The sequence below is a fragment of the Rhea americana genome, unplaced genomic scaffold, assembly GCF_003343005.1.
Source record: "Rhea americana isolate MKP2758 unplaced genomic scaffold, rheAme1 scaffold_100, whole genome shotgun sequence".
Lineage (NCBI taxonomy): Eukaryota > Metazoa > Chordata > Aves > Rheiformes > Rheidae > Rhea > Rhea americana.
The window spans coordinates 2,266,015-2,291,197 of record NW_028185040.1 but is presented as its reverse complement, the minus strand read 5'-3'; the positions used below and the strand labels follow the sequence as shown (position 1 = coordinate 2,291,197).

The 25,183-nt window shown below is 37.3% G+C and overlaps 1 protein-coding gene across 2 annotated transcripts in view; it reads left to right on the top strand.

Moving 5' to 3' along the window:
- ARPP21 (cAMP regulated phosphoprotein 21) overlaps window positions 1–25,183 on the top strand; it is a 145,576-nt gene that overhangs the window by 32,812 nt on the left and 87,581 nt on the right. For both annotated transcript variants that reach the window (XM_085304184.1, XM_085304175.1), the window contains exons 2-9: window positions 4,283–4,451; window positions 6,170–6,375; window positions 7,157–7,192; window positions 8,001–8,090; window positions 12,195–12,339; window positions 13,649–13,727; window positions 15,024–15,083; window positions 15,992–16,132. In XM_085304184.1, coding sequence (XP_085160310.1) covers window positions 6,208–6,375; window positions 7,157–7,192; window positions 8,001–8,090; window positions 12,195–12,339; window positions 13,649–13,727; window positions 15,024–15,083; window positions 15,992–16,132 — 719 coding nt within the window. In that variant the 5' untranslated portion in view covers window positions 4,283–4,451; window positions 6,170–6,207. The remainder of the gene's footprint in view (window positions 1–4,282; window positions 4,452–6,169; window positions 6,376–7,156; window positions 7,193–8,000; window positions 8,091–12,194; window positions 12,340–13,648; window positions 13,728–15,023; window positions 15,084–15,991; window positions 16,133–25,183) is intronic.

The following is a 25,183-nucleotide window of genomic DNA, read 5'->3' as shown; positions in this document are numbered from 1 at the left end:
TTTTTCCCTCTCATACTAAAATTGAACCTTTTTGGTGTGAGAACTGCCATGGATTATTTGTATCTTGCTGTGTGAATACCCAGGAGCAGACTCATCTCCAAAGTACATGCATATATTTCTGTGGGAAAACAGAGAGAGGGAAAGCACACTATTGCCAGTCTAATGATGTTGGTTCTAAAAAATGACTAATAGTGTGTTCAAGATAAAACTCTAGGATTTATTTTATTTGCTTTTTGTGTGTGTGTGTTTTTTTTTTTTTTAGTAATTGGATTTATATTTTGAAGCTTTCCTTTGAAGCCATAGAGACTTGAAGCTTTTGTTTTTGATGTGAAACCTGAGATTTTGCTAGAATTGCTTGGCACCAGAAACTGGAGCTTTTAAGTAAATGTCAAATAATGAGAAGTTCATGCCTTAAACCACAAGAGTTTGGCAACATTGAGTGTGCTGGTAGTCTTAAAACAATGSTATAATCCATTTCCAGTGGTTTGTGGGAGTCTGATGAGTTAATTAATAAAGATAGCAAAGCTATCTTTATATGTCTGAATCATGTATGTATTGCGTAGCAGAAATCATGACTGATCTGACCTTTTTTTCGTGGGAGATCTTCTCAGTATGTTCAGAGGTCTGAAATATACTGCAAAATCCTCCTATCCACCTAGTTCTAGCATATGGCTTGGTGCCTTGAGCCACTTTTGTGAGTGGAGAATCATCACAGGATGAGAAGGATCACAGCTTGTCAATACTGCCTACACCAGCCATTTTTCAGTTCCAGTAGCCATTCAGCTGCAATAATTTTGCTTTTTGGCTCAGCAGCTTTATTGCCAGGAATTACCTGGGTTTCGCTCTTGCAGGATTGTGTCCTGTGTGCTGCTGCTAAAGGTTAGGCGAAGTTGTTGCTTCACAGGATGCAGTATGTTGCTTGGCCTTAAAACCAGTCATCTTTTCTGGGAGGATATTTGGGGCATAAGGATCTCAAAATTCCTGCTTCAGAGATCATAATATGCGTGATGTCTGTGACACCTTCAAAGGTAGCCCCGATGCATGATCCAGAAACGKCTGTCTCTCCTGTGGTGGGCTTTTTCAGACTGTCAGAAATCTCTCTGTTTAATTTCAGTTTATCGTCACCTATCAGTTGCTCATTGAGGAGAGGGKTTTTTTTTAGTGTTTTTGCTCATCTTGCTATATTCTGCACAACTTTCTTGACAGCTCTTCTTCTGAGCATAGTTTTTAAACTCTTGTATTAAATTACATGTCTTCTTTCCTGCAGAATTCTGGAACCAATGTGGTATGTGTTAGGTGAATGCACACAACTGTCCACGCCTTGCTTCGTCCCTTTCTTCTTGAGTTCTGGCAGTATCTGCTGCAACTCGATAGTGTCCTCAGCTTCTAAAGTGAAAATCCTATTAATAAAATAACTTAAGAAGTACTAGTGTTTCCATCCCAAAGCATATACTGATCAACTGGTGCTACTAACCAATTCTGTCATTTCTGTTGAAGTGGTTCTACAAACATCCTGKTGGGCATCCTTGTTTTCTCTGTTTACTGCTGTGTGGGATACCAAACTGCTTCAAGGAATGAAAGGTTCAAATTTTGTTGCAAGCTCCTGTAGACCATATCTAAGAGCCCAGCATCYGTATAAGATTTTGCTCGCTTAGAAACTGCAAAGGTTGTTGCTAGGCAAAAATAACCTTTCCTATTTCCACCCGAGGATCAAAAACACGACTGCATGTGTTCTGCCGCTTGCGTCACTTCAGTACTTGAAGGGTTGACAGTCAAATCACTGCTGACATTTCTGTTGATGTGCACGAAAGAGAATAATTGAGTATGTGTTTTTCCATAGCTGTGCTGTCACTGCAGGACTGACAGTGCCACACAAGTAAAATGTGTGTTCATAACTGAATAACCAGATATCCTGGATACATGCAAGGAAYGGCTACTTATTTCTAATCAAAATGTCTCACTTTATATCGATATTTTGTGATCAGTTCCTTTTTGCTATTTATACATTCCCTGAAGTATTTTATAGAAATATGAATCCCTTTGAAAATCCACCCAAACAACCAGGAGTGTATTTTACGTATTGTAATATGTAAAAGATTAGTCATCACTTTTGCATTGCCTAATGAAGGAGGAGGAAATTTATATCGAGGAAAGAGAGARAAGCTTGACTGTAAGTGCTATATATCTCAGCGTTTCTTTCATTGTTTTTGGTTTTTGGCCAGAAGATAATTATGATTTTTTTTTTTAAATAATCCTAAGAAGCATTGTCAGTGCAGATTTGAAAATGCTAGCTGCRCACTGTAAGCTTCTTTTTTCCACTTGCTTATGTCTTTTGGGGGAAGTCTATGGGTCTTTTGTTTCAGTTTAACATTGTATRGTCTTCTCATAATTTACCAGTGAAAAATGATGTTGGCACCAGAAATGTTAAGTGCAACAATGTGGGAAGTTCAGTTTATTAAAAAAAAAAAAAAAAGTCTTTGGTAGAGCATGATAAGATTATGTTGAGCATCTGTGGCACAGGACCAGAAATGCAGTTTATCGGAGTCCTGGCAAGTCCCTCCACTTGCTGGATGTGATACTCTGTTTGGTTTGTTGTCTGCTTTTTGGTTCGCTCCGTTTGTTTATTTTTGAATAGTTAATTCACAGCACATGGTAACACTGAAGAATCCTAAAATAATTTGGTATAGCTATCTATTTCTCCCTTTTGAGCTTTTTGATTTTGCAGTGTTGTGTTTCCTGGCTGTTCTTTTTCTGGGTGAAAATGTAATACACTGCATTTGCTTCCCACTTCATGCTCCTTTTGAAGAGCGGGGATACAGGATAATGGAATATGGTTATAAGGAAGGGTTCGAAGTTGGTTGTTTTTTATTTTGTCTTTCTTTTTCCTGTGATATTGGCTCTGTGAAATAGAGTTGCAGGTGCTTGAGAAAGTCTTCCATATTTTGTTGTTTTTGCCACTCATCACTGTMATGTTGTCGATCCTGTAAGTGCATTTTTCTGTGACATATTTCTGAAAATGTCCTGCTAGGTATACAGAAAAGTGGGTTTGAAGACATACTTTGTATTAGTCTGTAAAAATGAAGTGATTTGAAGTGAGGAAATATTTTTACGTATATAAACCTGAAGGATGATAGAAGTTTATTTAAGTCTGTTCTTTGCCTCCATGTGACTGARATTCTGGAGAGTGCATAAGTTGATTTTGAGAAATGTTAAATTTAATTTCTGGCTTCCAAAGTTTGGGAATATTAATATTGTGAGCTGCAATGCACTGTCACATATTGTACAGTGATTATAAGCATGCATAATTTAAAATATGCATCAGAAACAAGGAGTCTATTAGAGTTAGGTCATTTGTAGCCCCCACCCCAGGCAGAGTAGTACTTATTTCTTCCCCTTTGCTGTTTTTGTGTTTTCACACCAATTGCCTCAATTTTTATACATATGTAAGGCTTGAGAAGAGATGCCTGTTGCTTCAAGGCAGTTCAACATGTGGCTGTAGTTTGTAAACCGATCAGATGTCCCAAAATGCTTCTCTTTTGTTTGAGTTATTTAGCATGGAAACACAAATCTAATGAACAGCATATACTGCATTGCTGAGGCAATGCTTTCTTCAAACTTAGGTTCTGAACTGTAACCTGKAAATGTCTTTTTTTCCTCCACGATGCCTCAAAAGGGAAGGTTTTTTATTTTTTTCTTGTTTGGAATGAGATAAAATTTCTTCCTTTTCCTCCTCCTATTCTTGATCATTTCAACTTTTGCTCAGCTTATTAAATCAACATCTGAATTCGCTGCCCTAGTGAAGGAGGTCACTTTCTAAAAGCACTCACCTAGCTTCTTTTTCGGTATTGTTTGAATACCGAAACTTCAATTGGAGCTGAAGCTGTAGTTAAAAAAACAGACGAGTCCTTTATGCTCATGCCCTCATTGATTTCTGTTGAAGCAAACAGATGAGCTTATATATAAATATGTATGCATACTTTTTTTAATGAAAAGTGCTGGAATTCACTAAAAAAGGTTAAAATTGAAGTGAGTAATCTTCAATGCATAATGCAATTGTTAATTTTAGCACTTTGCGTAGGAGCTGTTATGACTTGAACAGCCGGCTCTAGCCTTCATTAGAGAAGAAGCAGGCAGTTTTGAAACAGGTGGAGCTGGATCAAGCTGTGAAAGTGATTTGCTTGAAACTGGTCATTAGCCTTGGAAATCTGGTCCTATCTATTGCATCCTTAATCCTACCATGATTATTACCATTATTATTATTTACTTTCCATCTTTTTTCCAGGTTGACAATGATCCATCAAACTCTCTGAAGGACCAGCATGGAGATTGGCATTCTGAACTGTTAATGGGGACATGGGACTCACGTTGTCRTTGATCATTTGCGTGGACTTACCCAGCGAAGAGCAGCAGAAGACGTTAGAAAGACAGTGGGAATTATAGCAGTTTTTCAGGTAAATGCTGCCCTTGTTCTAGCTAGTAATTTCTGGCTATGTTTTTGTGAACATTGTGTAAGYGTGTAGAAGAGCTCCAGGGATGGGATGTACCTGAAGAACTTGTGYGTATGTGCGCACATTTTTGATGCAAGTCCGTAACAAATTTAAGGTTATTTAACAAAAAAATTTCAATTCCTATCATCCATCATATTTTGAAATTTCAGCAAGGCACTTGAAGTTTTAATTGTAACTGCAGAGTAGCCAATAACATTATCCTTCTTAGGGGGAGGGCGTAGRAGGAATGAGAATAACTCGAAGCTTGAATTGTTTGCTGTGATCCAATTTGCAAGCCAAATACTCAAATTGATTTATATATGAAATGTGTAGTTTAATATTTCGCAAAATCCACAGTSCTTCTCAAAACAGAAGATAGTATTTTATATATTATGTAGGAAAAATTGTAATACTTTACTTATTGTCAAAAGGAAAGCAAAAGTTCAAATAAGTAGGGTTTTCAAACTTAGGGTGTTTTCTTCTTTTGGTTAAGCAAAATATAGTTTAAAAAAATTGAAGGTAAGTGACACCAGATCTGTTAAATGTTAATTTATAAACTGTATTAAAAAAAAGGAACCTGCACACATGATGAAGTGTAGTTTTGCTTAATAACCACAGTTTCACTGTTGCACTGTTAAGAAATGGCAAGCTATTCCAAGTCCGTTTTTGAAATAACGGCTCTTCTCTTCTGCAGTTTTTTTTTTTTCTGAAAATGCATTTTAAGCCAATGAAGGGGGGAGTGAGGTTACTCATGCGTCTCATTTGACAATTGATCAGTGGGGGAGGCTTGGAGAGGGAGTTGTAGAGAGGAAGAGAAAAAATAATAATAGGCTTTAACTTTGAAAAACCTTTAAAGCTTCTGTACAACAATGCATTGTGAGCTGAGAATAAATGCAGTTTGGTTAAGATATCTTCMTTAGAAATACCTGCCAAAGGCTTCCTGTAGGATTTCCAGAGTTGCTGGAGAGTGACATGGGGTTTGGAAAGAGGCTTATGATTTTAATAATGGAGCTGTCAGTTTGATGCCTGGAAAAGTTAACCCTGAGAACTTTATTGCCAAATTTAATTTTGTATTTATGTTGAATTATTACCTCCTCAATGTTTTTCTTTTTTTCCTAACTAGTGATGAATACCGTGGCTTCTGCTATGTACGGAACCCATGGCTGAGTGCTAAAAGCCTGAAGTATTTTTGTTGCCTCCTTTTTTTTTTTTTTTTTTTTTTTAAAAAATNAAAAACAGAAACAAAGTAAAAACCAAGGTCTAGAGGAGCAGAGCGCTGATGTGCTTGAGCTGCATGTACCAGTGGATCTCTTTCTGCCAGGTGCCTCTGAGCGTTTTTGAGAAGAGTCCCTCGCCGTTCCTGGCTGCAGCTGTGGAGGGCCCGGGACTGCACCGCAGGGAGGTGCGGGGCTGGGGAGCACCTTGCCTGCAGCCCGTCTTCACCAAGAGCATTTAGATTGAAGCTATGTTTGTTTAACCTGACTCGGTTCTGCTGTTATCTGATACTGTTGATTCAGTACATCTCTTCAGCTGGACCGTGCCTAGCTTTCAACTCCAGAGCTGCTTGTTTTGGTTTGTTTATCAAAGGAAATGAAATGATTTGGGAATTAAAAACAAAAATTCACTCTCAATATTTGTGTGTATGTGTATGTATGTTTCTGTGTGGTATCTTGGCCTTACAGGTCACCAAATCTTGTTACTTTAGTTTCTGTCTGGAAGAATGTCTGAGCAAGGTAAATTGAACCAGGAGACAGCAGAGGAAGCTGTGAAAGAGCAGGAGACTGCCTTCTCCGAAGCGACCTCAGACAACTGTATCCTCAATAAATCTGAAAGCTCGGAAGTAGAGGAAAAGGAGGAGAAGTTGAGCGATGCCAAGACAGAGCTGCAGGTAAGACAGGAAAAGTGAAAGACTTGCTTTAAATGTCGGTGTGTTACTATTGCCTTTCCGTTTCCATGATCCTTTCTACTTGGCTATATTTCCTATAGTCTTCTCTAATAATTTGAAACTGATTTTTTTTACCTATTTTTTTTCTCCCTGTAAAATAAATGTTATTCTTTCATTTGCTTTTCAAGCTATTTAGCCTGATTCATAGGCTAATAATATTCATACTATTAATTTTTCTGAGAAGTTAATTCCTAGACAGCTGTACTAAAATTTGATGAAATATTTGTCTGTTTTTTTTCTTTTGGAGGATTTATAAAACTACCTTGATCTCATGAATTTACAGATAATATTAATGAATAAATACTTAATGTGTTGTTTGGTTTGTAGGTGTTATTGCCAACAAAAAGTTGTTATGCAAAGCTTAAGAAGATAATTTAATAATAAGACTTTATTAAATTAGGAATTTCGATCCTTTTTGCTCAGCCGAATGTAAAACAAAGGGAGAGACTACAATGTAAGAGGGATTTGGAGGAGTATTTACTTAAGTATATCTCTTTTTGTATTTTTATTACATGTAAAATTACAGGACACTGCACAGTCTGTGTTGTAYAAACATGATTCCTGATTTTGCTTGCTTTCCATACTTGTTTGGGGAACGTTGTTTTTGCAGTCAGCACATGATAAAAATTTTAGGARTGATTTAATCCATGTATCCGTTGGTAACGTTCTTGCAATGTACATTTTCCACTGAAGTGGTAAGTGCTTGTACTTTTTCTGTACCCAGAAACGAGGCTCAAACCAGCAGAAAAAGAGATCTAAGGTAAGGGTCCATCTCTATTTGAAATTGCATGCTGAGCTGCTGTGCTAGGATCAAGAGCTTCATTCAAATGTCTGTTTGCAATTGAAATGATGGCCTTTCATCAGTTGTTTTCGTTTTTCCTTTTACTCCATAATCTTGTCTCACAAAGGTAGAGGAGTTCCTCYAGATATGATATATCTGACTTCCCTTTGTCTATCCATCATACTTTTATGCTGCTGGACTTGCTAGTGTATGTACTTGCAGGGGTAGACAGCTTATGCCCTTGTGTATGCTACTAGGGAAGGAAAAAGCTCATTCCTTTTCCTTTAGAAATTAACATTTTTGTTTGAATTTTATTTAAATTAAATACTCTTAACTTCAAGGAGCAGAGACTGCCTAGCTCTCTTCCTCCCAGTCACCTTATCTTGGCATAGGGAAAAAACACTTTGGAATATTCCAAGTGCAGATCATAAAACTTGCACATTTTATTGTCCACATTCAGGTCTGTTGCTTTTGGATACCACCAAGGACCCAGAAAAAACCCTTTGGGTTTAACTTTCTGTTGGATTAGGTTTGGTGTTGCATTATCTGTTCTTTGCTTTTGCCCATTTATAGCAGAAATGTTTAAAAGCAAAAAGAAACCAGCTGCCTTCCCTATGTGGCAAATTGCTCATTGCTCTGTATCGTTTTCTGTCTACATCTAAGGCAGATTAAATTTTACTGGCTGAGTAGGCAGGTAGTTATTTGCGGTGTTTATAGATGGCTGGTGTGTGGAGACTTAGGGTCAGTAGTAGTTTTCTTTGTTTTGTTTTCTTTCTCTCTTGTTCAGTCAGGAGCTAAAGGAAAACTTGTCCGGAGTCTTGCTGTGTGTGAAGAGTCGTCCCCTCGCCCAGGAGCAGAAGGCCTTCATGATAATCAGGTACATTCACAATCATTGCTGTTAGCTTGCATGGTTGACCTCCATGTTCAGTTGCATGACTRTGTTACTTAGTTGGGCATTTAACAATGTCTTTTTTGGGGAAGAATTACATCCTGACAATGCATACATTTTTATGAAGGTATCTGGCTTAGCGTGAACTTTATTTTGAAAAATCAAAATAGTTTTACAGTATGTCACAGGGTATTGTTTGCTTTTTTTTCCAGACCCCCTGAAAATTTCAACAAATGGAAACGAATTCAAAAGAATTCAGATTTTAAAATTAAAAAATAGTAACAAAAAGAATATTAAAATGTTCTTTTCTCTAAGGCTATCTCTTTCGAGGCTACACCAGATAAAAGTTTATATCCCTGTCCCCAGCTTGAATAAAATATACAGATCCTTCACATTCTAACCTACCTTGGTAGAGCCAAGGGTGCCTCATGCTGAATAGCGTTCATTTTCTAAACACTTGTTGTAGACTTTTTGATACAGAAAAGCATGTATATGAATTTATCTGTACTGATAGTGTTGTATTCCACCCCACACCACCTCACCCTGGATATTCTAKCACTCAAGATAGTCTTCGTAGACTCATTTTTGAAAACAAAAAAGCAGAACTAAAAACATGCTTTTTTGTTTGCCTGGTAAGAGAAGGACTTCAAAAATCAAAACCAAAATATTGTGAGCACTGCCTATAAATTATAAGATGTGTATCTGCAAATGAGATCAGCCATAGAGAGAGTTTAAGCCTCTGTGAGCCTAGCACAAAAACAAAATCACATTTAAGTGTACTTTCTTGCAGTTTCCTCTATTGACTTGAAATGAAACAAATTCAACTCTCCTCTTGTCTCATAAGTATGGAGAGKTTTTTTTWWTTTTTTTTTATTTTTATTTTTCTTTACAAAAGACCAAAACCAAGGTTGTTCAGCAGGGGGACTTCTACGTGTTCTACTGCTCTACAATGATGCTTATGCAGTAGATAGGCAGGTTATTTTATCAGTTGTTCTGTTGTAGGTATATGCTTTTAGCTTGACTTGCATTACTCAAGGTGCGTGGCCTTTGTTCTGCTTTTATTTGTACTTTCTATTGTTTAATGGAGAATGAGAAGGAGAGTAATATAAAAGAGATTGTATTAAACATCRCATGGTAGTTTATAATGTACTGCACAGGACATGTGTTAAACGTCACTGAGACGGGCAGGTTTTGAGGTAAAATGCCTCTCAAATCGCACCCCGATGCCAGACAGAGGAGGGATTCCTTTTGCACGCAGCCTCTGGTTGTCCCCGATTTTGACCAGGTACGACAAACACTTCTTTGACCGTGTTGAAACATTTGAGGGAGATGAAATGCCTCCCCGGACCCACGTCTGTCTCCTAAAGACAGTTGGCTTGGTATAACGAATTAGAGAGGAGCTGCRTTTTGTTCTCACTGGCCTCTTCCTGGTGCATTCCTGGTGAATGCAGCACAGCTTTGCAATGGAAAACCAGACCTGTAATCTCCTCCTTGGACTGGCTGAAGGATACAGAAAGTGTTATGCCAATCGAAACACTTCTAGCTTTTGTTATAGAGGAGAAAAAGCCTATTTTCCGTTTGTTTTTTTTTTTATTATTTTATTTTAATGGTTTACAAGCACAGGGAATTCATTACCAGAGAATGTACGGTACATTGCCAGAACTACAGAGTATGGATTGTACTGCAAACTTGATGTTTGTATTTATATTTGAATACTTGCCTTCATTTTCCTGTGTAGGAAAAAAAAAAAACTTGTTTACCTGTATTACTTGATCTTGAACGCTTACCTGATGGTTTACTATGTCCTTATTTAAAAGGAGTGTTGCCTTTAATGTTATACTATTGGCCTATAAGTGTATTATTGCAACTTGAACATTTATTTTGTTGTTCATTATACTTACGTTGTATCAATGTATTTATTAACATTGTATTTTATTATTGAGAAAAACCAATAAAAATATAACAAAATATACAATAGACTGCTTTCACGACTCTACAGCCCTTTCGTGTCATTCTTCTAGTGCAGACATGTATTAGTATGTTGTATGTAAACTAGGAGATRCTGTATGTTCATATATGTGCTTATGTGTGAAGTCTATCGTTTTTCTTTTCCTCAAAATAAGTGCATTTTAGCAGCCACTTTATAGCTTAGGATTGATGTCCTGAGAATGGAACGGCCAGTTACATTTTTCTCCTCTATTTTGAAAAGCTAATGGCACAGTCGCTCTACTTTGGGCAGTGCAGGGACTCTAGAGTTACCCTGTGGGGTCTTTTGGCAGTGGTTCACCCAGAGTTTGTCATTTGAATGACAAAATCAAATTGAACTGCCATTTCAAGTGAAGGCATAATGTTATGTTAGTCCTCCGAGTCCTCTGAGCAGGTTAGCAAGCATTTTTCTATGTATCCTTATCTCAAGTGACCAGGAATTCCCACTCTTTCCATGTGTACACTCAGTTTTCATCTAATGTTTTCATTCAAAGCTAACRAAAGTGGACAGTAGTTCAGGTTAATATTTTGGCTCGAGGGCTTTATTTCTCTTTTTACAGTGCTTTTTCTCTCAAGTCTGCTATACYGCATTTGAGCTTCATTAAAAGTAGATAATGATTAAGCTGAGAAATTACTCAATTTCTGTCTTACTGTGGCATGTTTATGCTGATAGGCTTGTTCTGTTAGGGTTTTGTCTTACGTGTGTTGTGGTGGCTGATTTGTAATTTTTTAAAAAATCTAAAATTTGTAATAACGACTGAAGGCATCATTTGAATTCAGAATGGTCTGATTTCTTAAAGACGCCCCTTAGCTTAAAGTTTTTGTGTGGTAGTATTCTTTGGAAGAATGAGGTGGAAGAGAATTTACTAGCATTCAAAAAATTCTTTTTTTTCTCCAGTATTGGTAAATTTGRATTTCATTTACATGATGGCTGAAATTTATCAGATATGCAGGACTCTCATAAATTAAAGAAAATTGTATTACTAGGGAGTTTTGCAACAGCTTAAATCATGTATTCATTTGTACACATTTAAACATACAGTATTGTTCTGGCCATTTTTCTTCAAAAGGATGTGAATACTGCCATGTGTCTTTTAATTTTGTACAATGAGATTCTTTTCTTTTGAAGCTATAATGATATTATTTATATATTTCAAGAAATACTAATTTATCTTTTGTTGAAACAAAAAAACCCACAGAATAAAGTTGTAAGTGGAGAATAAAAAGTTATTAGAAACAAATCTGAAAAGGCAAGCCAGCATGAATTCTCAATTTTAATCATTTTTTTTCTTCTTAAACTGAAGCATACTTTCCAAGGAATTCGGAGGCTCAGAAATACTAAAGTTTTGAGGATAAAATTAATGAAGCCTTGGAGAAGTTTGCTTAGCACACTTCATTTTAAAATTGCAGTGCATGTTTTCCCTCCTCTGCAAATGGCATGCTTGCAAGTGTCTTTAAATAAAAAGCACCCGATAATTTAATAAGCAGTCTATGTGCACGTGAGTTTATCGTTTGCTGGTACTGTGGTACTACCAGAGCCTAGAAACTCAGTCTAACTGATACTACATTTGTGTGTCCAGAACAGCTMATGTCAATCTGCAGGATTTTTAGTGAGGAGGAAAAAAATGTTATGTTTTTCAGAAATCTATCCATTGATCATTATTTAACATATTTGATATTTACTAAATTATAGAATTATTTAAAGAAGCGCTCATAAAATATAGTTCATTCTTTTAGCAGCTCTTGAGTGAGAATTACTGAAGTGGAGAATAATGTGCCTTTAATGAGAATAGACTAAAAGCTTGTAGTTTGCAAATGTTAGGGAATAAATAAACCTACCAGTAGAATTTGGCCTTTAAGATGTCATTATTATCCTAGAAAAATTAATTAATTAATTTTTCAAATAGGAAAGAAATGTATCTGGCTTCAGCTGTTCTAGCTATTTACAGTGTAATGCAAATCTCTGCAGGTTGGAAGCCATGGAAAGTTCACTGAATCTGGCCCTAAATTTATCCTTTTTTTTTTTTTTTTTTTTTTCTTTTTTTTTTTTTTTTTTTTTTTTTTTTTTTTTTTTTTTTTTTTTTTTTTTTCCCTCCACCCTCACAGGAATCCATACAACTACAGCTCTCAAGTTTTCCTAGCCTCCAAGAAGAAGATAAATCTAGTAAAGATGATTCCGAGAAAGAAAAAGAGAAGGATAAAAATAAAGATAAAAACAGTGAAAAAAACAAGATCAGAATGTTATCAAAAGGTGAACTTAAAAATATTTAAATTGTTACTTTTGTAGAAGTGTGTGTGTGTGTTTTTATAAGCATATATGTGTGTGTATAAATACACAATGGAAATGTTTTTATACTTTGAAAAATTCAGAACATGAAATGTATATGTGTGAGTTTTTCATATAACTGCTAGACTTTGAAAGAAAGAACTCTTCCAAACAGAAGTTTGAGGTGATATTTATGTTTTTTCATATCAAATCATTCTTTTGCATATTTAAGTGTGTTGATGTGAACATATACGTGTAAATATGTGCATGATTGTATGAAAGATAGGTGTGAGGCTACAATACACTTTTTCTTTTCCTAGTAAGGCTAATATACTGGCATGTCCTTTGTGCAATGCAGGCAGCAGAGCAATACCCTTTAATACAGCTCCTCTCCCATAGAGAATCCCTTTAATGCTATAGAGAAATCCACCCAGGCCTTTAACCTGTACTACAGCCTGTTAATAGAAGTCTCCATYGCCTATTACACTTATGACTTCTTCAGAACAGGTTTTGCTCCTAAACTTTTGTCTTTGGTCGATGGTACCAAATTACAGTGTAATCTCTCAAAAATAATCGTTGCCTACCTGGATGCAGATCCGCAGCTAGTGTGAATTGTTAGTTGGCTTCAACGGAGCTATCACAGTTCACCCCAGCTGGAGGATCTGCATCTGCGTGTGAGTCAGGCTGCGTACCAGTGCTGAAAAACTAATTCTGACTACTGTCACGCATCGCTGTTACCTGCCCACTCTCAGACGTCATTGGATTTTGGTCTATTAATGCAAATAGAATTCCCACGGGCAGGATGCCTCATTCTCCGTTTATGCAGTGTGTATTAAGTGATTCAAAGGTTTACCAATTGATAGTGTTTTTTTTTCCCTTTTTTTTTTTTTTTTTTTTTTTTTTTTTTTTTTTTTTTTTTTTTTTTTTTTTTTTTTTTTTTTTTCTTTTTTTTTTTTTTTTTTTTTAATGTAGTAGTTGAAGAACTTGGAAGGGACTTGACAGGCTTTAAATGTTTCCTGTGATTTCTGGAATGACTAGCACTTTGTATCAGTATCTAAATTTGGTACTGTGTTCTCAGTGGAACAGTAAGAGGAAGCATGAACATCTACCTGGTGTTTCCTGGAGTAGATAGATNGCCTGAGTTCCAAATGGCCTGAGTTCCAAATGAACATTCTCTTTCTTGAAAATATGCTTACAGGTTGTTGCTGGAAAATGGAATTTGATTTATGGTATAGCTTAAACTTTGCTGTTGAAATGAAATAAATGAGTGGGGGGTGTTTTCTTGTTYTTGCAGATTGCAGTCAAGAATATACAGACTCAACAGGCATAGATTTGCAYGAGTTTCTGATTAACACATTAAAGAATAACCCCAGGTAGGTATTTTTTGCATTATAGTTGGCACTCCTGAAACAGTTTTACTAGTTTTGGAGATTGTTATGAGGAAAAAGTAAAAGAGGTAGGATGTTAACTGAGCAGAAAGCTATCAAAAGTCAATAACTCCTATTCCCTTTCCACTTACCCATTGCTTAATTTCACCTTTGGTGACATCTGGTTTTTGTCCTTACCTTCTTTGCATATGCATCTAGATGATTTTAGTAGTAGTGTTTTCTAACCATTGCAGTTGGAGATCTGTTTATGAATATAAAGTAGTTTGCTTTTGGCAGTGTTGTGCAGAATTAAGATCCTATACCTAGTGCCAAATTTTCCTTTTGGTATTCCTATAGTTTCCATTTGGAGTAGCAAGCTCATCTCAATGTTGAATTGGCTTCTAAATGTCTGAGGAAGGATCTGTACCATTTTTGTGTGTTGTGCTTTAAATGCTCGTTTCAATTGAATCTGTTAAATATGTGCCACATCATTCTGCAATTATAGGAAAAACAGGAATAATTAGGTACGTAACAGCTTGCATAACCTTTTGTATTGATGACAGAAGGTCCCTGAATTGTTTTTTCTGCACCAAAAAAGAAAAAAAAAAAAAAAAAAAAAAAAAAAAAAAAAAAAAAAAAAACGAAGGAGTGATGGACTCTGTCAGGCTTAGAAAAATTTTGTGTGTGGGAATACACTGGGGAAATTTTCGAATGTTTTCTGGCAGGAAGTGAAAAAAAGAACATCTGAGAACTTTCAAACAGAGCATTTTGATTGAGAAATGCTGCAGCATTGCCTCCCGGGAGCCATAGTTCAAAGACATTGATCTCTGTGGACTTTCTCTGACTAGATTAGATGTGCTTAGTCTCCTTACTTGCAGATCGATGCATAGTGAAAGATACGTTTCAGACAAAATGGTGAAAATTTCTTTGGATAGCAGTCCTCATGAAAGAGCTACATTAGCTGGGAATCTCATTTTTTCCATCAAAAAATGGTGAAGAAGCACCAAAGCTCTTCGTGGCAATCAATCTTTCTAAACAAGACATTGATCAGAGCCCTGTGGGTGGAAGCACTCTCAGACCATATCTGAATGCAAGGAAGAACTAAATCTGTCGCTTAGTGAAAGTGCAGAAAAGCAGACTGGAGTCTTCTCCAGATGTGCCAAAGCAAAGCACATTTCATTTTGAATCAAGATGGCTGACAACATCTGTAAATTTGTCATACAAATATTGATACATCTATTTTTTAATCTAAAATGGTTGCTGGTAGTTCATGCTACAAATGCTTGCATTTCTTTTTGACAGGGACAGAATGATACTCTTGAAAATGGAACAGGAAATTATTGATTTTATTAGTGACAACAAGTAAGTTGAGCTCTGTGCTTGGTTAAGTCGTGTATGTGCATTGTAATGCAAGCTGTCTGAGGGAGGTGCTCATGTGAACCACAGTGCTAGTGATGCTCTTACTAGCACATTGCAAGATCAGACTTTTATTTCTTGACACATGGTGGTACTGGTTAAAATACAGCAGATGTAAGAGAAACCTTTGCTTTGTGTTGTGTCACAAGTTTTCAGTGGCTTCCACTGGCTCTATCCAGGCCCAAAAATGTTACTAAAAGCTTTCAGTGAGAGGATGCAACTCAGTTATCTCTGAATAGAGATGCACAGATGTGCTAGCCTGAAGTTTTGCCTGTTTACTACATTATTGCAATGTATTGAAAATTAAAATTGAGCTTTGGTGGAAGGAGTCTTTGCTACTGTGTACTCTTTTTAATAAAATGTTTCTGCAGGTTTAAAAAATAGAGTAGGAGGAAAGGAAGAAAGAATGCTGATGGGAAATAAACATTTTGTCAGTAAGAGAGGAAAAAAAAGAGTATTTGCCAAACTAGATCCCTCCAGCATCACCCTGCATCTGACCTTTGGGAGAAAGGCAGAAAGGAGTCATCAGTATCTCAGCAAATCTACGCTACTGTTTGTACAGAGTGTGGCAGTGGGTGGGCAAGTTCTTCATGGTATATGAAACACCCAGTTGATACGGTGTAGCATGAGCTTTGTTTGTCCAAATGTAGTGCATGGAAGTGTGTTTATAATAAATTGTAAATACAATTGCTTTCCATTGCCTGCTTTGCTGTAGCAAACATTTATGTCTAAATCCACAAAGTAGAAAATTTCAGTTAAATTACTGTCCACTGAATTATAACAAGTATTGCTGTTGTCCTTTAACTATAGCTCTGAGGGAAATGTAATTATCAATGCTATTTTATTTTTTGTAGTAATCACTATAAAAAGTTCCCTCAGATGTCATCATATCAGAGGATGTTAGTGCACAGAGTGGCAGCTTACTTTGGAATGGATCACAATGTGGATCAAACAGGAAAATCTGTAATTATCAACAAGACCAGCAATACAAGAATGTAAGTAGCAACCCTGTTGTTCCCTGTTGTTGTTCCCTTCTACAAGAGCTGGTTTCTACCATGACTGCCTGATGCGTTTTATATCTTCTTTTTTTTTTTTTTTTTGGTGGGGGCAGAACGGGAGTGCAGGGTTGTCACTACAGCTAGCACTGTGAGATAGCCGGGTATTTAAAGATATGTAGGAAGAAATCAGACTCACTTGTTCCTTGCAAGAAATTTATATAATGTTTTGGAATGTTACTTTCCTTGGCTACTTAGTGCCACTTTTACTATAGAAATGAATTCATTGCTTTAGGTGTCGCCTGATACCAAATACATATTTTCCTAAGTAACTCAAACATATTGTGAGGATAGCCTCTTCCCTCTAATTGGCCCTCTCTATTTTCAGATTCATTTTCTACCTAACCTGGTCATTTAGCGTTTGGACTCCTGCCACCACTTGACACCATTGATACCCGTTTTATTCCTCTCCTCTCCTGGTTCTAGTTTATTTTCTTTTGAGATCTTTCAGTATGACTGCAGGGGGTCATGGGGTATAAATCCCTTTGGATGGCTCAAATGAATTGAAAAATTCCTGGCAGGGTAAAATCATGCAGGCGTGCTTTATGCTCTCCTCCATGAGCGTGTGTAAAGCTAGCAGAAGCTCCCTATGAAGCGCCTTGACTGATTCAGCAAAGACAGTTGTGTGCCCGGCGCTAATTAGCATCACATTTGTTCTGCCAAGTGCCACTTCTGTATTAATAAGTGGAACCGTAGCCTCGTCTCCCTCTTTACCGACAAACTGAAGAGGAAGTAATTATAACCAGGTAATGAAGTTTTGGTATCTAGTACTGGAACAGGAAACCTCATTTCGAAATTGTATACTTCCTGTATTTAATTAGTAGGAGAAATAAAAACATCAATTGCATTTACATATCCAGTAGTTAAGGTGCTTAACTTAGACTCAGTTGCAGAGAGAAATTTCTTTTAAAATACTATTAGCTCCTATTGCAAAAGATGGAGGTCTTCATCTTGCAGAATCAGGTAGTGCCTCTACCCTAACCCAGTGGTATTTATTATTTCTGAGCCCTAAAAATTTTCCATGTATGTGAAGTGAGTGTAAGAGCAYAGACAAATGTTTTTAGATCCTTTTCATAGGCTATCCCTGAAATATGCAGGCATCTGTGAAGCAACACTTAAAAACGTCAATGTTTTTAAAGGTTTGAATAAAGCATGTTCTAACGGTCTGATTTTCAGAAGTCAAGAGAATTGCAGTAGCTTAGTAAAACTAAAAATCAAGATGCCAGGGTTTAGCCTCAGGATCTGACAATACCTGCCRCTGTGCAAGGGATTTGGATATACCTGAGAGAAAGAAAAGAAAGCTGGGTATGCAGCAAACCAGTGTTCATGTCTGAGCTGAAATGGAAGCAATTTGTAGTCTCCTCTTGAACAAAACACGGTTAGCTATATTTTAATCTTTTAGCTCTTCCTCTCTCCTTACATTTGCCCCTTTTCCTTCACATCCATGTTACCTCTGTAGTGCAAAAACTGTTACAGATCTTGCCTCACAGAATAGCGTTCTCCTGATTAACTGTGATAATGTGATAATATTGTAGTGACATCTGCCAGTGATATCTTGCTGTGTGTKGCTGTACATCTCATAGATTGGAAGTGCTGTTGGAAATGTTTGCAGCACTTYCAGGGGACATGGCATTCCCCTTCAACAGTCAAAAGTTTGTCCGAGTGCTCTGGTGAAGCTGTGGCTTCTTGTGTAGTGGGAATGASAAAGCAGGTTGGTTTATCAGGCACTGAGTGGCATCTCTGTGGGCAAGCTAAGCGGACAGGACACTGCAGGGTTGGACAGACCAAAYGACCCTTTCGGCTTTGGAGGTGGGTCGTGCAAGCTGGAGGTGAAGCATGCAGCTGGACAAATTTGTTCTGACACCGTTTGTGTGTAGATGATCCAGAAATAAACATAGARCTTTCGCCTTCGATTCACTGAGTAAAGCCATTTTTTTATGTACCATATAAAATGCAATTGTTTCTTTTCTGCAGTGATTTGATGGTAGATAACCAAATCATATGGAGATAGCATTGCATCTAGGTGCTTCCAGTATGTTGTTTGCAATATTTTGATACTGTCCTAAAATAAAGCTTTGTGGAAGCTCTTTTTCATAATTGAAGGAGATGGCTTTTTTTCTAAATGTCCTAAGCTCTGACAGAAAATAGAGGTTATTATCCAGCATGAATGAGGGTTGATGAGAATTTATTATCCACAGCAAATAGTGCATTAAGATCCACATCTGAGAGAGTCCGGTGTGATTTTATGTGTTCTGCGTTTCAGTATTCTCAGAGGAAACAATTTTATGCAGTTCAGATTCAACACCAAATACAAGCAGTGTGTTGACTCTATTAATTATTACTTGGACAATGTCCAGAGTACTGGAGATTGGGACAGTGACTGTTCAGACTGTTCAGTATAGTTCAGTTACACTGTACTATAAACCTGAGTCTTGATTGTTTTATGCAAGTGTATGGAGATCCCCAGAGACAGCTATTCTTCAGAAAGTTTGTGTTCTGACAATATATTATCTCCGTATTGCATATGGTTTCCAATGGACTTTGGCTGCACACTCAGGAGAGGGAGGAATGTTTGCTTAAGTTCTTGAAGTATTTAAAAATTATGCACTGCCTGTGACTTTCTGTGTGTGTGTGTGTGTGTGTGTGTGTGTGTGTGTGCATGAGCACGTGTTTGGGAAGAGCATATGACTCTGCAGAGTCACTGTGTGGGCTTAAATAAGCACTGTGTGGCTTATTTCTCTGGTTGAGCGAGGGTTTGTGTCACTTCTTGGCTCACGCTTGCAGGTGATGAGTTGTTTCCTCCCTCCAGGCAATGAGGTGAATTTATTCTGTTCAGCAGAGACCTGTTATTCTCACTGCCTGCAGGTGCTTGGGGGCACAAATGTCAGAAGAGTTAATGGCTTTGAGATGGATAGGTTGGTTGGGAGAAGCTGGTGGTAATGCGATGTTAGAGGTACTGCAGCACAGAGTAGGGTCTGTCAAACCAGGGACAGGGATATGAGTGGAGTAGATGGGGGCATTTCATTTCTTCCCTCAATTGGCCACCTCGAGGGCAACATATGTCCACTTTTATGTATCTGTGCCTCTAAAAGTACCTGCTGAGGGGTTTGGAATTTGAGAACGTGCTTATTGGAGAAATGATGGTTGGAAGGAGAGCTCTGTTTTTGTATAGTCAACTGTGTGGTTTTATGGAGAGGGGAAAATGATGGTAAAAATGCATCAGGACTTGATTCTCCCTGGAACTGTGATTCTGGAGCTTTAGTGACCTCTCTGAAGCCTCTCTTAAAAATGTAGTCAGACTATAATAACCGCTTTACAGTCTGAAGATTATTTATTTTGAGAAGCTTAAATTAAGGTGGGTTTTGTTGTTGTTGCAGTGAGAATAACTCATACTGCTTATGAACCTTTTTTGTGAAACGGAATACAAAAGCATGGAAAAATGTCCTCGTATAGTTGAATGTTACCTCAACCTTCATAAAGATAAATGTATACTCTGGTTTTCATTAAGGAATAGTGGATTTTAAAAATACTTTATCTTTCAATTTTAAATTAAGAGTAGTTTTTTAAAAAAGAATGTTTCTCAAAAGAAGTATCATTTTATCTTTTTTTCTGCTCTCATACTTTGTGGGGTTTTTTTGAATTACAAGAGCACAAAATTCTACTTAAAATGGGACATCTACTTTGTTCAGTATGAAATTGCTTTTGTGTCACCACTGTATGTATATTTGTCTGTCATCTGTGTCTGCCTGTCATCTATCTGAAGTGTATCTAAAGATACATGAAAATGTATACGGAATTTAAGTCAGTGAAATATGATATGAACAGAAGTTTGGAATAGAGGCAATATGTTAGACAGAGGCCATTCCAAATTAGAGGCAAAAAAAACTTGGATGTGTCCCCTTTTATTCTATATAGGCCTTATAACTTCTAGAAGAAAACACTAGAAGCATTTCAGAGCATCTTTCAGAATTTGTTCATATTTTCATATGTACCGGTTCAGTCAGGATCATGCAGCTGATTATCTGTAGATGTGTGGAGAAATGCGGAGGAAGTATGTTGAAGTGCTTGATAAATGAAAAGGGTTTTCATTTGGTTTGGATCATCAAGCATGTGCCAAGTATGTCTTTACCACAGCCCACGCTAGTGTTCACATATACTTTTACATAAGCACGAGTGGCAGGGTTAGTCAGAATTGAGGAGGTGAAATGTTTGTGATATGTAATTGTTGTATTTAGATATTTTCATTCATTCTGAGCTGTAACACATTTGCTATGAATTTATACCACTACTCACATCTGATTTTTTTTTTCCAAGAGCACCATTAATTACAATACATATTGTAACATTTGGTTGTCTTCTATCTTACTCTATTATTACAAAAATGCTTATGTAATATTGAYCTAATCAGAAGGTTTGGCTGTGCCTTTGAGATGTTCCAGAGTTTAGGGCAATGATGAGATGCTATGCGTATTACAAGAGGTCTAGAGCTGAGCTGCATCAGCAGAAGGAGACATGCTGTACAGTATGCTCTATRTATGTCACAACTAAAAAAGGAGGATAATATATTCTCTTTTATTGTCTCCTCTRTGTGAGAGTGATTTGAATCACAAACACAGAAGAAAAGTTCTCATCAGGCTACTTCGTGTGTGCTGTATTAAAGAGTGATTGTTGTGTAGATAGCACCAGTGCTACCAAGGGGCACTGTGCTACTTTTATCACCATTTTACGATAAGAACCTTGACTTTGGTGCAGGACCCTATAGACATGGCAATAAAATGACGTTTACTGAACATTGACAATTTCAATAAGGAATGATTTCCAGGCAATTTTTATCCCTTAGACTGATGTGCCAAGCAGACTCCTTGGGATGCCAAAAGTTATGGCCTCTGGAGCGCACAGAAAAGTATGCCATTCCCCTTGACTGAACAAGGTATTCATGAGTGCTCAGTCTAAATGACTTTTATTTCTTTAAGCAGTTGTTTGCAGATGGGAAAGTTGCGATGTTTTCCACACACGGTTGGTAACAGTCTCTTTTTTTAACAGTCAGGTATATGGTAGTAATTACAACTGCACACCTGAATATGTRTATCTTTTTTTTTCTTTTTTTCTTTTTAAGGACTTAAGTCAAAGCTTGCCTGAGAGTTTAAGGCAAAGGTTTGTTGTTGTTTTTTCCTCCATAGGAATACAGTCTGGGAAATGGCTTGTTGTATTGCATTGCATCTGCATTTAAAGACCTTATGTTCTCCTTGATCCTCATATACTTGCACAGAGTAATGATCTCATGAGAGTAGACCCAGTGTTACAAAACAGGAAGACGTATATGTGAACTCCATTACTTCTGTTTGTATTATTTTCTGATGTTTCTGTGTTTATCTTACTTTTCTTCAAGGAGCTGTGAAGTTGGCTCTATTCCTCTGTTTCCTATTGTGGAGTTACTTCTTTTCTATGCTCACTGCAGCACAGTTGCTCCTTGATTACTAAGAAATAAGCAAAAAGCAGGTGTGTGTGTGTGTGTGTGCSTATCTATCTATYTCTAAATATGTGTATATATGTGTATATATACKTGTGTGTATGTATATGTGCGTGTATGTATGTTTTCCCTCTGGTTTATAATTGTTGTTGCTCAGTCAGAACACCAGGTGTTACCAATGTACAGAGAAATGTGGTAGATATATGCGGCTAAAATGGAAAAACTGTATAACTGAGAAATGACACTCTAATTGACTGAGACATTTTGTTCCAGTTTATCATGCACTAGTGCTGAATCCTTAGTTTCTTAACRTAAGAACATCAATAAAACCACAAAAACAAGTATAACTATGTTGCTACATAAACTACATAAACGTATTTAGCTTTGAAGTAACAAGTAGATTAGACTGGTTTTCATGGATTTATTTCTTGTACGTTTTCCAAACAAAAAATGATCTTGGGATGAAATTAGGAGAGTGATTAAGAAAAAACTTTCTCCGTGTAATAATAATCCTGCAGGATGCAAGAGCTGAGTGTGCCGGTGCTCACTGTGGTGATGCACGTGCTTCAGTCTCCCGGGCGTTGTGAACCTTCCCCGCTCCCGCGAGGCTGGGAGCTGCAGCGCTGAGGCCCCACAGTGAAGCTCCAGGGCAGAGGGAGGGAGGTTTCCGCAGCCCAGAAYGGATGGAGAACGTCCTGGGAAATGCTGCGTTAAAGGCAGTTGCGGATTTCGCTTTGAGATTCAGGAAATGTCTGCTTCCAATAGCACCCTGAACCTCCTGTGCACTGAAATGCCTCAGTTTTTTACCGCAGAGCAGGGCAGGCTGAAATGGGGGAAGTGCCTTTGTTTTACCCAGTCRCACGGTGATAACAGAAGTAATTCAGGGAACACTTCCTCATGTTGCAAACTCTTAGGGGTTTTAGCATTACATTAATGTTATCCTACAAGCTTTTGTTTCAGGCATAAAGCTGCCAGTATTTCACTAARTGCCTTATCAGGTGTTGTACACATTGATACTCATCTAGAAAAGATTTACCTCCCCCACCAATCTTTTTGTTTTAAYAACTTTCTTTAGCTTAATGATATTTGATGCAGCCTTTTGTTCTCAGCAGGCATTCCCTTGTTTTAATCATGTACCTGTTTTATTTGAAAGATTTGAAAGAAAAAAGTGCATGCAATACCTGAGGTAATGCTGAAGTTGACCTTATAAAATACTGGCTTTGCTCTTATTGAGCTTTAAATGCTGGCTTCGTTCTTACTTCAGTCAGTGGAAGCCATATACTGGACCCATGGAAATGATGCACTCTGTAAATGAGATATTAGGGTTAATGAACCAGTTCTAATAGTTCCATTATTAGATTTTGGTCTAATGTAATTTATCAAAACTAAATCGTTTATAATTAAGGTGGACAAGTGCTTTACAGCTGTCTTATATGGTAATGAACTATTAGTTCAGCATTAATCAGGGAACTTCTTATTTATTTTTTTTTTGTTTAGTCCGTGCAATCACACCACTTCAGTAGTTTAACCAGAAGGTTTATGATCACYTGGTCTTGGGTGGGGTGGTGGGAGATTATCCAGAAAAATGATGCTAAGGAATAGTAAGTAGGTAACTCAACTGAGGGAAGCTCTTCCTTTTGTAACTAATTAACCAGTATTTTTATGTGTTCTTCTGAACTGTATGAGGAAAGTACCTGTTAATGAAACTGCTGTTTAGTCTCTTATATTTTAAAATTACTGGAGGCAGATCTGGAAATCTGAACTGGCAGCAGTGTGTTAGTCAGAAGTGACAGTACTTCAGTAGTAGATGAAATAATGTCTTTAAATCTGGGGTGTAGTTTTCAGAAATGGGGTGGTGATATCAGAAAGTGAATTTTTGAGTTAGTCTGAATTGTTCTTAGTAGTCGCTTCTTAAACTTCTGTTGCCTGCCTTTTGTTTCATGCAAGAAATGCAGAGTCTGTCTGTGTAGGCCATATCTATGACATGATCACTAGAAATAGAGAAGTATTGCTATTATTATTATTGAGAAATTTTGAATTTTGCCTGTAAGCGAAGTTAGTTGCTCCTGCTCACTATTCCCAAGATAGACTTTTAGACTGTTTCTGAAAAGCAATTAGCAGCCTGCTTTCTTCTTCAGGCCAGTGACTGTTCATGGAGTGACTTTGATCCTTGAGCCCTCCTGCCGTAGATAGGGAAAATATTCATGGCCTGAAGTGGAACTGAGACAAGAACTTATTATGTAACAGAGCAATAATTTGTATGCATGGAGCATTTCAATAGAACTATTAGTTTCTTCATTAGCCAGTCAGCTTTTGGGGAGCTCTGTTGCCTATATGGGTAGTCTTCAAATCTTGACTTCATTTCCTTTTTCCTTCCTTCYTTCTTTTTAATTTTTGAGCTTATTAGRTGTGAAAATGTAATTTTAAATAGACTTCTGCAGTTATGCAACATCCTTGTTTTCAGCTACTTACAGAGTTTGCTACATTCTTAAAATCAAATATTAATGAATTCCATAATAAACTATGCTACCACTTATGAGCCTCTATTAGCTGGAAATAAATTGGTACTATGCAAAATGTTCAGCCTAGATAGAAAGGAATATTAAGAACTAACTACAATCCCAAGGAGTGGGAGCAGAAGCAGCAAGTCCCACAGATAAAGAAATAATCTTAGTTCAATCACAGGACAGCAGAGCATTTTGAAGCCTTTCAAATGGATAGAAAGGTTTGCAATGTAGCCCCATGCAGCAGAAGATTGTATTTTGATTTACCCTTGCTCTCACATGACTTCAGAGCAGGGTTGCAGTATTCTGACCCCAGAATACTGGGCCAAATACTGAGGTCTTTACTCAGGCAAACTCTCAGGGAGTCAAGATGTGCTGTGTTGTTGCATCTGTAGATTAAAACAAGATGACTTTCTGGGACTGATGCTTTAGGAAGGCTGTGAGGCTCGTGGGTTGTGCTGTGATAYGTTAAACAATGATCAGATTGCTTGAACACCATGTACAGAGAGATTTCAGGATCTGGCCATCTGCTTGGCCCTGGTAGAGGATAGCTTGGCCCTGAACAGATTCAATTTGTGTTGCCTCTGCTCATCCTGCAGACATCAGGTTCTCTATCGTTTCCATAATTGGAAATGCTACTGGTTCCAACCCTGTGGAAATCATATAGCTACGGTACTAGAACAGAAAAGTTTGTAGGGGAGAGGGGTTTTTTAATAAGGGAAAATTAATTGAAGGACTTATTCTGAGGAGTGGGAGAGAGTGACAGAATAAACCTCACGCTCTCCAAGAGAGAAAAGAAACCCCACCACTTCCAGTTCTGTTACTGTCAATCTTGTCAGATGCATCTGATCACTGATCGTTTCRGAGGCAGAATGCCTGTCAGAATAACTTGTCAGTTTTAATATTAATATTGGGAACTTGTTCATAGTTCAGATGCTCATCTGAAAAATGATAAAAAGTAATCTTTAACAAGGATGAGTGTAGCATTTGGTATTTGTGGGTTTTTTCTTTTTTTTT